At 38.6% G+C, this 14139-nt stretch overlaps 1 protein-coding gene across 2 annotated transcripts in view; it reads right to left on the reverse strand.

Annotated features, from left to right (window-relative positions):
* LOC148674393 (biglycan-like) overlaps positions 1 to 12509 on the reverse strand; it is a 47277-nt gene extending 34768 nt beyond the window's left edge. The window contains exon 1 of one of the 2 annotated variants that reach the window (XM_088627110.1): positions 12411 to 12509. In XM_088627110.1, the coding sequence (XP_088483236.1) occupies positions 12411 to 12494 (84 nt within the window). In that variant the 5' untranslated portion in view covers positions 12495 to 12509. Of the gene's footprint in view, positions 1 to 11783; positions 11942 to 12410 lie in introns of those variants that run through there. The other variant, XM_088627111.1, reaches the window with a different exon arrangement.
* Between the last annotated feature and the right edge of the window lie 1630 nt (positions 12510 to 14139).

Here is a 14139-nt window from a genome sequence, read left to right on the forward strand (position 1 = left end):
TGCCTACTACTCCTTCTTAACAACATGCCCTTTCAGATTGCACCTGTATGTCCAATAGTGTCTAAAGAATAGTTTGCGTCCAACAAACCTATCAAAGGCACTGCATTGCATTAAAAACTGTACCTCATGGCAAAATGTTAAATCACATGCTCTGATATACAAAGTGAATGAAACATTCACGAGTGAATGGCTATGGCTTTACATGTGTAAATTGGAATTGATACAGTAGGTGGTAAGAGTTAATATTCTTCATCCCCATAGTTCCTATAGATTGCTAGCTCTTCAAATACACCATAACAGTGAAAGCTGTTTCCTGCAAGACATTCATATACTGTATACATTTAAAGTGGATCAACATGGCAGAAAAAGCAGCAGTGACTACAACAGACAGTACAGTAAATGGCTTATAATATAACCAAGCCATGGTTAAGGAGTATGCATAGTTAATATTCTTTAAAAGTAAAATACAACAATTTGGAAAAAAAATAACTTGGTTGTGACCCTGCTGTCTGGCAAAAGCCAGCACAGCAATCGGTCCCTTAAAAATAGCTCCCAAATTATACTGTTTTCTGTGACACTGGTTTTGGCCATGTTTAAGTATGCACAGCCGAGCCCAACAGAATTAGACCTCTTCAGTCTGCAAATCCACTGTGAAGGCAAGAAGATTTGAATGGATGGGCACAAGCTCTTTTATGAGTATTAATGATACTGTATACTACATGTTGTGGTTAATACAAAAGAAGAAAGGCGACTGATTAAAATATCCCTGAGTAATCATTCCTATCACTGAGACTGACAACACATTACATTTTATTTAAAGCAGGTTTATATAAACAAGTAAAATGCATGTCACGCTGAAGAAGGTTGATGTTGGGCACCTTCAGAAAATAAAATTACATGTATTTGAATGGAAAATGTTTCTCCAAGAAAAAAGAGATTGCACAAGATTTCATAATCAAGACAATTATTGCTGCATAACTGTTTAAAGTTTTGAAATTGCTCTGAATTCCAATCTTATAAAATTATTTTGCAACAGATATCTAATTTATGTAGCATATTAACAATGTGCATAGAATATATTTGCATATTTTGGGTTTTTTATGAATACACAATAATATAGATATGTACACCTCATGAATCAAAAAAGGCATTACTATTTATGTTGGTTTTTAGAAAAAAGAATTAAATCATTTCTGGGTTTTGGTGTCATTTTGAATCATTGATCAGAATGGTCCATGAATTTGATTTGGTTCTTGTGCAACTGTAAATCATCAGTGAGAGCTGAATGGGTGCTTGTAATGAGGGCATTTAACTGGTTGAATGTCAACAAACTGAAAAGAGTGATGAACCATGTTTATGTCTAGACCACCCTGATAGTTGTCAGCAAGCATGATTCAGATGTACACCAGAATTAGCATATCATCTGGTGCAACACACAAATTGTTGGGGAGATCCAAGTATAATTGTCTGGGCAGGAGTGTCTAGTCACTACAGAAATCCACATGGAGGGATTGATTACAACCTGACTGTATGATACTATATTTAGTAAGCCCTGGAACCTCGCTTTCTGTCCTCCCTGAGGATTCATCCTGACAGGACAATGCATGTCCTCATACTGCTCATTTAACAACTTCTTTGCAAGATAAGAATGTGACAGTTATGTCATGAATGCCCCTACGCATCAAATTGAATATTTGTAGGATGATCTGTGACAATTTGTGGCATCTAGGGCTCAGAGACCAGCGAACTGGCACTGAAAGGCATAGAGCAGAATTCTATAAGACAGTATCTGCAATCTGGTGCAAATTAAATGTTGTTTTCAACAGAAGCCACATACAGTATACTTCTAGTCTGTAACTTGATAATCAGCATAAGGATTTTTTGGGTTATGTTTCTTCAATAAAATGTCAGTAAACCTGTTTTCTTTTAATTGTTGCAGTTTCTTTGAATATACAGTAGATACATGGGCATTAGCTGCAACTTTGGGGAAAAAAATATTGGGGAAACTGCATTATTAAGAGTACAAATTAACGTATATACGTAATGACACTTATTGGACAAAATAAAATTAAAGGGTACCAGAAAATGAATAAAAAACTAGCCCAATTTGTTTCAGCGACAGCAGTTTTAAAGTTTACGCCTGCATTTCACTCATTTGTGAAGCAGACAGACTGGTTGATCTGTTACCAACGTCTACTGTATTGTGTAGGAGAAAGTCTGCTAAATTTCTCGCTTGAGTAAAAATAAGCGTCCCTGTCAGCCTTTTGGTCCAGTCGTTCTGGTAGCAATCCAAGTTGTTAATGCACAGTCGCAGACGACACCACTGCCAGTGGCTGGCCAGGCCTTCCTTTCCATAAACACTCTGCTTCCTCTCAGGAAATAATAAAGGAATTCTCTAACAGCTCAGCCCCCTTTAGAGTTTGCTGTGTCTCACCTGTCTACCATCCAGTGAGAGGTGAGTTGTGAGTTAAGGTTTTGGACAACATGTTGGAAAACTGCTCACTGTTAGCCGCCAATTCTCTCCCTTTAAAATAAAACATTTAAAAAAAAATGAGAAAGTCTGCCTGGCTATTGTATTTCAACAGTCCTCACAGCCTTATTTTAAAGCCTACAAGAACAATATTTTCTTTTTAATTGGAAGGTTTCACTGAGGACAACCTCCTTCCTTTTTTAGGAGGAAGCTGTACAGTAGGTTGGAGGTTGGGAAGGAAACAGACTAACTCTGAAAAGCACAAGGAGGCTACAGAAAGAACTAACTCTATAATCTTTGTATCTTGCCACTCTCATGGGTTTAAATGCCTTTGGTCATGTGAAAAGTGTCAAGCAGGCCATGAGAAATAATAGACTGTACAGACAGAGTCACAGCAGAAGTTCTCATTTGAAAGACATCAGCTTCTCCAACACCACCTGACACCAGACATTCACACTTTGTGGGTCATAGTGAAGCACTCAGGTTACTGTTCTACCAACACCCCTTCCAACAGGAGCAACCTTCCTTCCCAAGAATTTAGCCGTCCAAGTATTAACCAGGCTCAGCCATGCTTAAAACATAAAAGATATGAAAAAAAAATCTGAAAACATAACAAAATCACAGTTTTTGCCGATAGGAAACTAGAAAATTGTCACAGCTTGGTACTATCTGGCAACTATCTACGTATGTATTTAGCAGGCATACTGTACATCATACAATCACAAGTCTATCTACCAACCAGCAGAAGTCCAGGAGAGAGTTCTGCAGAACTGCATACTGTAGCTGTCAGTACATCACGTTGAGTAACAATAACAGATGTGTCAAAGCCAATGGGATTTCATTTTCCACAGAAAGAGTACGGAACAAACGTCCAGTTGTATCCCAACTAGGTACTGTATATTATACATACATACAGTAATATTCTGCCTTACAGGCGATGAGACTTCAGCTACAATGGACACTTAATTATTAAAAACAAAAAACCTAACATTTAAACCATCATCAGCTGTGCCCCCAATCTGTTGTTGGACATCTCATCCCCCCCCCCCACCCCATTAATAGGAGTAAGGCAGTTTCTTGGTACATAACCTTTAACCTACTGTATGAGGAAAGAGAGTTTGTCACCTCTCATGCAAAAAACGAAACCAGTGGGTGCAAGTGCAGTTTAAATCTGAAAGAAAAGCAATAATTGCATGCTATAAATGTAACTGATGATATTCAAACTGCTTCCTTTTCACACAGATATAGCAGGACTCTGGAGTTTTAAACAAACCATCAGTCTGAGAAACAGATGGCTCTGGTACTGCTCCCCGTCCTCCTTCTAAGAGTAGTTGTTTTTCATTTATTCTCTGTTTAATTTTTTTAATTAGTGATCCTGTATGTGATTCCTGCACTTTTTGGATAGTCAGGAATGGTGTAATAATATTTTGTGTACTAATAAGTTATTCCACAAAATTCTTCAAACTGGCTTAGCCACTTCATTCAGAGAACGAGTCTGTACTTTTGTATCACCCAGGGAATAAAAACAAATTAAAAAAAAAGATTTCTCACTGGTACTGCCAGAGGACAGGGACTATTATACATGGAAGTCTCTCTTTGCCACCTGTCAACATACTATGTAGCAACCTCCACAAAACTTTTCCTTCATAGCCACAGACTTATTTTATATACATACAGTAGTATATTATATATACTATTGGTAATATATAGTTTTCATGTAGCATGAAATAAAGAAGATGTATAATTTGATAAGAAATAAGCAATGATTTCACTAATGAGCATTAAGACGACCAATTAACTAGCAATTTAGCAGAGTGGCTTCCAAATGGGAAAGAAATGTGATTTTTTTTAGTATATTTTAGTATATGGAGAAAAAAGGCTAAAATAATGTTCCATGGACAATTCATCAACTGTCTCAATTTTTCCTCATACTGGAGGACCTCAATTGTCTCCTTCATGTGCCCGGATTGGTCAAAGCTGCCACCCTAGTTTCTAGGTACTGAGGAATTCAAATATAGACAGTGAGGAGCATATTTGTGGTTGTCTAGCTGGATGCATGGTTTAATTGCTTTTAACATAGCAATGCACAAGGCACACACTATTAGTCAATAGTGTATTTTAATGTTTTCCGTTGATAACCAGAAAAGAACCATTACTATAGCACAGTATTTAGTGAAAAAAACACCTTTTGCACCTTTGAGCAAAATTCCCACTAGGAATCCTATTGATGCATTTCAGAAGAGACACACCTGATTACATTTTTCAACACATGTATATTTTAATTCTTAAATCTTTCAAAACTACAGTATGACCTGAAATACTATTTTATAAATCTGACATGTGATATAACTCAGATGGAACCTGGCCAATGGGCATTAATTAACTTTTACACATTAGTAGTCACTTGACCTTTAATGGCTAAGCAATAACTCTGTCTGGACCAGTTATGTGTTCAACAACTTTCTGTGTATCATTCCTGGCTCTGGCCTTTGTAAAGCAAAATAAAGTTTGCAGAGCTTGACAAATTACCATGGAGACCGGAATTTCCCATTCAACTCCACGACCCCACGACCTCCCCCAGGGTCATGACCCTAAAGCTGCCTCATACCTGGAAATATACACTGTGGAGGGAAGCTTGAGTCAGGAGGTCAAGGCTTCAGTAAACACCCACTGGGAAGACAAGAGGGGGGCCTCATACAATATTTCACAGTCCTGTTAGAAAACGTGACATCTGAGACCTTTTCAAAATACTTTCTCTGAGCCAAAGTGAAGGACCGCAAGCAGTGAAGGACTCCTTTACACGATTAGCTCAAAGTCACACAGAAAAGACTAGGAAAGACTAAATGTAAATATTTCATGGACATTTTCACAGCTGTCTTAATTATTATGGCAATTTCATCTTCAGCGGCAATCTGTATCAAGCAAATTAAAAGAAACTGTGAGTGACTGGAAGAAGTCTCTCGTTTTTCAGTTAAGTGAATGATCCACAAGTCTAATCTAGCCTTGTCTTTAGAACTCCGAGGAATCATCTTATCTACAGCTTTCCCTGTAAAGACATGCCTCCTATTTCTGCTCCTGTCACACATGAAGACTATAAAGAGATGCATAATTATACAAAATCCTATAAAGAACTAATGGTAAATGTATTTGTTAAACACAGCACAAAGGCTTGTGAATATCGCAAATACTGCATGAAGTTTTGTTAGGCGCAAATATTTTATTAATTCAAGTTTAAAACAAACAATCATTGTCTGCCTGATAGTACTTTCTGATAAAGGATTACTTTTATCAATTTCCTTCTGCTTAAAAATGAAACATCAATGTAATATCCAGTCTAGATTAGCCTCTTTTAAATACAAGAAAATAGACCAAAACATAAAATGCTCAAATCTGTCTAAATCCCAGATGACATGCTCAAGGGTTCACAGTGTTAGTGACAGGTTAAGACTTTTCAGCCTCACAGTACCCATTCAATATTTTCTTTACTCAAGTTAATTAGGTCACAGCTAAAGAATTATACTTTATACTTTCTATACTTCTGTCATGGGGATCAAGGCGAAGAGTTCTCTTCATTATTGTATGTACTATAGCTTATAGCTATATTGATACAAGAAACGGGTCTTATGTTAGTAGCAGCTATTTTAGTTTTCAGCTTGTGCCATATGGTACACCATATTAAAAAAAACAATGTTCCAACATTATGAGGTTTTATGCCGACATCACAACAATATACAATATATATACTCACACTTTTTTAGGGATCTTATGAGCTGATAGCAATGCAGTTCTATTAATTTATTCTCTACTGGTTCATTCTAGCAAATCTATGGGAACACATACCATCAGTATCAAACATGTCTAGTATAGGGACTAGTTTACCTCAGAATGACCTCTTTTGTTTCTTGACTTAAAGACGCTAATTTGCTTTCCAAAAGGGTCTAGCATAAACGTTGCAAATGCTAATATACTGGAGGGTAGGTATTTCAAAATGAACTCTGATGCCGTGAGTATCTCTTAGTGTATCCGAACAGAACTCAACCCTGTTTCCTTGAGCATCACAGTGTATGATGGATTTAATTCCAGTGCAGCTCCAGGCCACCAGTGCTGATCTGCTTGCTTGTTTAGACTTGTTTCTTCAATCAGTCCTGCACATCATGAATACTCTGCTTCAGGGGTTCTGTGTCCAAGTGGCTGTTGGCAGTGACCAATGAGGTCATTCTTAAACTAATAAATTGGTAAAGTCTTGACAGCCCATTTGAACTTTTAAGAAGTGAATGTAAAACTAAAAATAGGACCCAACAGAAATCCAATCACTGCCGATTAAGCACTTGGCAAGAAAGCAACCAGCAGACACAGTGGTCCCTTAAACCAGGGCTGTGGACAACTGAATACAGAACATGTATGCTTGGGTGTGCAGAATGGCCTGTTTTAAAACATAAGACATGTTAAAACATGTGAATATCACTGGGGATCTTATAGTTTATGTTAAAGTCTATCACTACAAAAGAATCTATTTTATTCTTACTGTATGAGAAAAAAATCTGAACAATAATTTTGGTTGACATTAAATAAATACAGGCTATCATTGGAGTATCAGGAGTTTTAATTCTTTAGAAAACAAATGTCCTGTCTATGAAATGGACAAGAAAAAAACAATGAGTCTACTGCGGGATGAATTGCTGCTCATGCTAAACTCCAGGGGCCACAAGTTCCCTCCCAGAAGCAGGTTATTGTAACACGGCAAGATTAAGATCAAATGCAAACTGTGCCCCGAAGTTTGATGACTCCAGTCCCACCTTCATATACTTTCTACTTCGGAGCTGCTATTTAACCAGGATCGCTGCTACAGCCCCATTGCTGGCGTGGTTGATAGGAAGAGAAATTTACGTACTAATTTAAATTTCTCACATTGCAATCTGCACTGTCAAAAAGCAGAATGATTCTGACAGAGGGAAGACTGATTGGCAAAACCTTGAAGATGAAGGAAAACTAGCTGCAGGGATGCTGACAAACAGTAGGCTGAAGAACCTTCACACTCTACTCAGCATAGATCCTGCTGTAGAAGCACACACCCCACTGTCCGAGAGCCACTGGGAGCTCTCCAATATAATAGACTAGAAGCACCGCCTAACTTTCTGACCCATCTAGAGAGTCCCAGGGACCTCCGAGCTACTAACGATCTAGAGATCCAAGCATCTCCAGAATGAAGTCTGAGGTAGCTCCTGACCAACGTTGTGACTCATAAGGAGACTCCCAGGGATCACCAGGCTGTTAAGATGTATTGGCTAATTACTGTACTTTCCCCTGCTGTGTGGAACTTTAACATCATCTCTTGCCACATGTCATCCGACGTTCAATCTTCCCTCTAATACACTGTATTACAGCTTGCTCCACCACCCTAAACCAAGATCAAGATGAGATGACAACCCATACAGAGTGCCAACCTTTAATGTATTTACATGTGCAGCTGAGACAGAAGAAAAAACTTTTGCCAGGTTTAAAAGAGCAGTTCTTAGCATCTGTGTTACCCTGTTATATGCTCTTACTGTACATACTGCTTACAGTACTGTATCTTTCATCCTGTTACAGGATACTCCTGCATTTCTGCATAGATGCTTGTTGTACTACAAAGTCCAGAAATAATAAGAGGCTCCATTGAAGGCCACCTATTCTTGTTTTCATTAGGCTGCTTAGTTGATCTAATTCACTGCTGAATTGGAACAATTTAAACTTCTCCATTAACTATTGATAATTTGTGGAGACCTGCAGAACATTCTGGATGAGGGTCTCTAAGGGATGAAGCAGAGGACCTTTGCTTTAGACCAGAGATCAGTAAAGTGGATGGAATTGCACGGGTCTCAGAAACGAATGTTTTGTTAATGGGGTAGAGTGCATCTTGCAAGGCTAACACAAATCCCCTGGTATGATTCACTTCAGTCAGCTTTGAGGTTTTGCATGCAACCTCAACAGAGAATCATGCAGAAAAAAAGACAGAAGAGGAAATTACAAAACAGTACAAACAATATACTGTTCACTACAGCTTGAGTAAGGTACTCTGGGCGATGCAAAAAAATGCATTTCAAAACTGACCAGCTGATTTTTTTTTGTGGAAGCAGTCTTTGCTTTAGTCTACAGGAGACAAAAAGCTTTGAAGGAAATGAACAGTGCACTGGCATTTATCTTCCCAAATTATGCACCTTTATTAAAGATTCCTTCCTCCGTTTTTCTCTTTTACTTTTTAAGGTATGCTGCTCCCCAGGCTATCAAACCATAGGGTGGCTCCATCCGTGAATTTCAGTCAAATTACCAGTGTATAGTTATAATTTGGTGACTTGTCCTGAAGCTAGCAATTTGGCATTCCACCCCTGGCCACTTCAGTTGGATGTGGTGTCCACAGAAAAAAAGCAATAAGGAGAAATAATCCGGCCAAGTTTCATTTATAGCCTTGTCTAAGTATTTTCGGGTTTCGTTCCCTCTGAAGTGACTTTTATGCATATGTAGATTTATTTTATTTAAGTCTTTTCAGAAACATACTAGCACAGCACGAACTGTAATTAACTGCTTGAATTCTGAGATTTCAATTGTATCTGCTCTAATTACTGTCCCTACAGCTTCTACAATGTAAAGCGAATTTCTAAGACAAGACAAACTTGTAACTTTGTTACTCCTTGACTGTTGTTGCCTGCTGCATCCCGTCTCCACACACTAGGCATATTCCTAAAATGTACAAATACGCCCACATAAATAATGTAGTTAAACGTATATTTCGGAATAATTTAGACACAATCACCCAACTTAAACATTTCTTTGACATGACAGCAATGAAATAACAGCACTAAAAGAAGATCCAGCACCCCTTATATTCTGCAAAACGTTGTAATTGGAGTTTTCCGACAGGCAACAGTACAAAGAGTTGATGCAGAAAGCTCAGCACGGTTGTAAAGCACCACTAGGAGGCAGAAGGTCTCCGGTGCCTCTTTACACTCCATACGCGTTACAGAAAATGCCTAACGCGCAACCCTCGACCCGTCTTAATTCGTTTACGAAATTACTGATTGAAAATAGAAAACAAAATGCGCCTCCCAGTTTTAAATTTGTTGTTCTCTTTCTTGCCTGTGACATTTGACAGGTAAGGAAAGAGCACAAACAGAGGAGCATGAGAACGCCATAGACAATCCTACATACAGTATTTGGTACCTTCAAGATGAACGTAGACTGACAAATGTATGTTTTAAGAGAGACTCATCCACTTTTATGAATATAAAAGTTACAACACTTGATAATTACTGAAATACCGAAATAAAAAGAATAAAAATAAGCGGAAATCCTAGTGTCATCACCGTTTATCATAATTACTCTGGTCTGAAAGTAAAGGTTGGCCCGTTTTGTACAATAAGAATTGTCAATCATTAATATTTTATGGAAACCTCATAACTATTGACATCTTCCAGAAGACTGACGGGGAGTAATTCAAAGTCAGCCGTACAGTACCTGTACATCATTCCTGCAGTGTCACCAGGTAATGTCTGCCTGTTAGACGTAAAGTATCACATACCGTACTGTAGCATGAAATGTAATAGCTATTTCATAAACACCGAATATCTTCTACTGTGTATGTATTACATTTGAATGCCAAGAGCTACAAAGTTCGTTGACATCATACGGTATATTATGTAAAATACATCAGAAAAAAAAACTGTTTACAGTCAATTATCAAAAACAACTGCTGATTAAGATTGTATTTCCACGATATTGCTTTTAAGATTCTAAATAAATATCTTTCCAGGTCGCTTATAATCTTTACAAACCGCATCTTAAATTCAAACCATGTTTAACCAACCGCAAAATGGCATTTAATAACCAACATATTCGACCCCTAACCCACATTGCAGCGACAAAGAGCCGCGCCCTCCTCTCCATTCCTTCACTCACTCTCTCCCTCTTAGCAGAACACCTAAACTTTTGCCGTTTACAACGCACTTAAAAGCTAACTCACCCAGAAAGGCATTTTGCAAATGTCTTGTTGATCATACCGGTAAATGTTTTCACAGAGGTCAGATTATGCACCAAAATGAATTGATAACTGTACTTTATCGTGCGGTTTGGAAAGAGCTCATTGGAACTCAAATTCATATTAATCCTACAAGAAAGCCATCAAGATGAGCAAACACCCCCTAAAACGTCGGAGACGGCAGCAACAGGGAAAAAAAAACATTACACAAAGTGTACTTTTAAAAACGCTTTTCTATTAAAACTGAAACGATACCGATATGTATTTAAAGCAGAATACTTAAGATATCCAACAGCAAGGTAAAGAAACTACCCGAGTCGTAGATTTAAGTAATTTAGCAAAGAGTTTGAAGATGTGCGGACAACAGCGCGTACAGCTCATCATCTAGACGAGTTCCGAGCCATGAAGAAATTCTCCACATTTACGCGCCGAATGAACTGAACATGTTACCCCCAAAATAAGAGTTACACGACTTAATTTCAATTAATGTTTTTTAAAACCAGGGTGAAACTTTTTTATTGAGGTGTGTGGTTGTTTTTATTCATTTTCACCGCTTTGAATGTTGTTTTTCTTCGTTTTTTTTAAATGTTTATTTTGGCTCCTTTACATTTTAGCAGCTACTCTCCCTCCTCAAGTACAGTACCAAGCCCCTTGACCAAGTAAGAATTTCGCCTCAATCATCTTACCTGGCTACATAAACTTGAGATTAATAGTGTTCGCATCTGTCTTTGTGGCTCCAGAAAACGGCTATTTGTAAATAAGTAGATTTTGCCTATTTGACCAATATAACGTTATAGATCCCACTTAACTGTAAGCAAAGCTTCCAATATAGATGCAGTTGTATTATTCGGACCACTAAAGAAAATAAACTTTTTATAAAACAATAACAAATCCATATGTTGTGTCAGCATTCTCGACAAGCAAAAGGCAACAGGCGTCAGTCAGCACTCCCGTTTCCGTTACTTCAATCACTTACAGAGCAGGTAAATTAAACCCGAAATTCACCTTAGCACAATTCACGCAGGTTTCTGTGGTTGTGGGAAATTCTGAACTCAGACCCCAGTTCTATAACTCAAAAAGCCACAGCTAATGTTGGTTCGCCTTAAATATAGCCTACAGTTAAGGGTATGGATAAGCATCTTTAGGAAATGAAAACATTAGAAACCACATAGACTACATTTACATTGTCATATACAGTACTGTACAGCAAGCGAAACAGTGTGGGGTTCTTTATGTATTATTTCTCTAACTAGTTCTGAAATAGCATTCATTGATTAAAAAGGAGAGACACAGCTAACCTACCTTTTAAATAAATGAAGAAATCGATTTTCCAAATCTGGACGCCAAACAACTTTTTTTTTTGTTTTAAAATGTTTGGTTCCTTTATTGTCCCGAGATCTGTGATCCCAACCCTGGTGTTGTTGGTCTGTCCGCAGACTAGAAGCAGTGAACTTATTTTACAACCACGGAAATAACCGGAGTCGTGCCCAAACTGCAGAACCAGCCCCCTTTTTTTTGTAAAAGTAAGCCGAGGCAGAGAAAGACGAGAGTGTACAGCTAAGATGTAAGGAGACGACGTGACCCCAAACAAACTTTCAATTGCACACGTGTGTCAAAGTCTATAGAACACCCTGAATTGTGGCTACATAATTGCTAATTATTTCCATATTTACATTAAAGGATTTAGCCGCCCACGCGAATAGCAGTAGATAATCACGGTTAGTATTGTGGAATAACCCATAGTAAAGTCTGGCAAACCACGATATACTCTGCACAAAAAATGCCTACTAACATACTACCAGGCCTAGAATACTATCCCTGCAAACTACAGGGATACAGTATCGCAATCCCTGTAATATTAGAATCACATTTACCCATGGTCCCCAGATCTCTAAAAACAAATGTTTTCTTGAATGTGGTTCCGATTACCTGCGATGCACTGGCGCCGGGCCAGAGTGCATTGAGTTTTCTCGCCCACTGTCTGCCCGGGTTAGGCTCACCGGAACCCTGCATTGGCCAGAGCAGTTATTGAAAATGGATGAGTGTATGGTCCTAATTACCGAAGAACATTACAATTTAAATATCCTTTAAATAACTATCCAGGAAAACATCCGTTCCTGTGGTTACGTTTCAGAAAAAAAACGTCGGAGAAAACTAATGCTCAAGTGCAGGAAACCAAAATTGCAGGATTTGAATTTTTAACAATATTATTCTGGTATTACTGTTTAAGGTTTAATTTAAGGTTTGATTAGCACCCATTCCAAGCATTTTACATTGATAGGCTACCGATTTACTGAAGCGATGAATCGCGTCGCCTAAAAGGTGCAACACCGATCAGCAAATACGATTTGAATTAACGGTCTTCCAGTTACAGTACCAAACCAGACCTCAAGCCACAGCTCCACATAATCGTAATGCCGCGTTCCTGGGAGCTCACAAGGAAGAAACCAAATAAGAAAGCCCTGTAACCAATAAAGTGCACCTGTTCAGGTTGGTTTCCCCTCCCCGCTATCACAGTGCATCTTGGCAGTGCTGCATTCCACGAAAACAACTAATGCAAAACAAGATTTCTAGTAATAAGTCAACTTAAAGAACATACAGTAGCAAAACGTGGGAACTACTGTTTTTAAACTGCAAAAAGTGCAATTGCAAACGTACGATAAAATGACCGGCCCAACATTAAAACTCACCAGCAGCCTGACAGGGCGCGGCGCCGTGCACACACCACAGCAATGAAACAAGAAACTGCATCTGTGTTGAGCATCTACAAAAACTACTGTACAGTATGTATTAGGCAAGGTCCTTATCAGAGCCACTGATATTCGACGCGCCAGAATTTAGCCTGGTTTCAGTGGCGTTAAGCGGGGGGGGCCGATCCGTCAATGAGATGAACCTCCAGCAATGCTGGTCCCCATTCCTAGCGTTGTGTGGACTAGAGCCACCGGGTGAGGCACAGGAGCACATAGCCACAGTGTCCAGAGGGGAGACTTGAACCTGCAATCTGCAAATCATGTGTCCAAAGTCTTCACGGGCTACGCTTCCCATGTTTTATGTACATGGTGTGTTAAAAACGGATTTTAGATTTATTTGGTATCACTTTAATTAATTGACTATTCATGGCTGACCCAGACACACACGAGCGACTTTGTTGCATAATTTAAACTGGTATCTGGTATTACTGTACATCACCTAAACATCAAGCCAGGTGTCTTTAATCTGGTGCCAGATCCCTACCCTATTGCAGTCCTAAACAAAACAAACTTTCTCACTTTTGCTGTATTTTATTTAGTCCTTTTTGTTCATAAGTGCTGTCAAGTTATAATAGCCCCCAGCTTGGAGCTGTAGCTGTGTGGTAACCAGTGTGGTCAAACGCCTTTAATTATGTTTCATTTTATGTAAGGGCTTTGAAGGGAGCCGGTGAAGAAGAAATTAAACATGATAAGGTCCCATGATTGGGGGATCCTGGGGAGCTTCCAGAAAGCTTTCTGCTGGCCAGTGTTCAGCCCTATACCAGAGACAAGAGAAGTGTTGACCAGTTCAAAATCAATACAAACTGAACAGGTCTAGAGCAAGTGGCTGGCAGCTCTTAAGTCATTCAAAAGCCCATTGTAGCTTATTACTATGTGCAAAATTTTGTAGTCAGACACAATTAATACAG

The sequence above is a fragment of the Lepisosteus platostomus genome, chromosome 3 (genome assembly GCF_059453375.1).
Source record: "Lepisosteus platostomus isolate fLepPlt1 chromosome 3, fLepPlt1.hap1, whole genome shotgun sequence".
Classification (NCBI taxonomy): domain Eukaryota; kingdom Metazoa; phylum Chordata; class Actinopteri; order Semionotiformes; family Lepisosteidae; genus Lepisosteus; species Lepisosteus platostomus.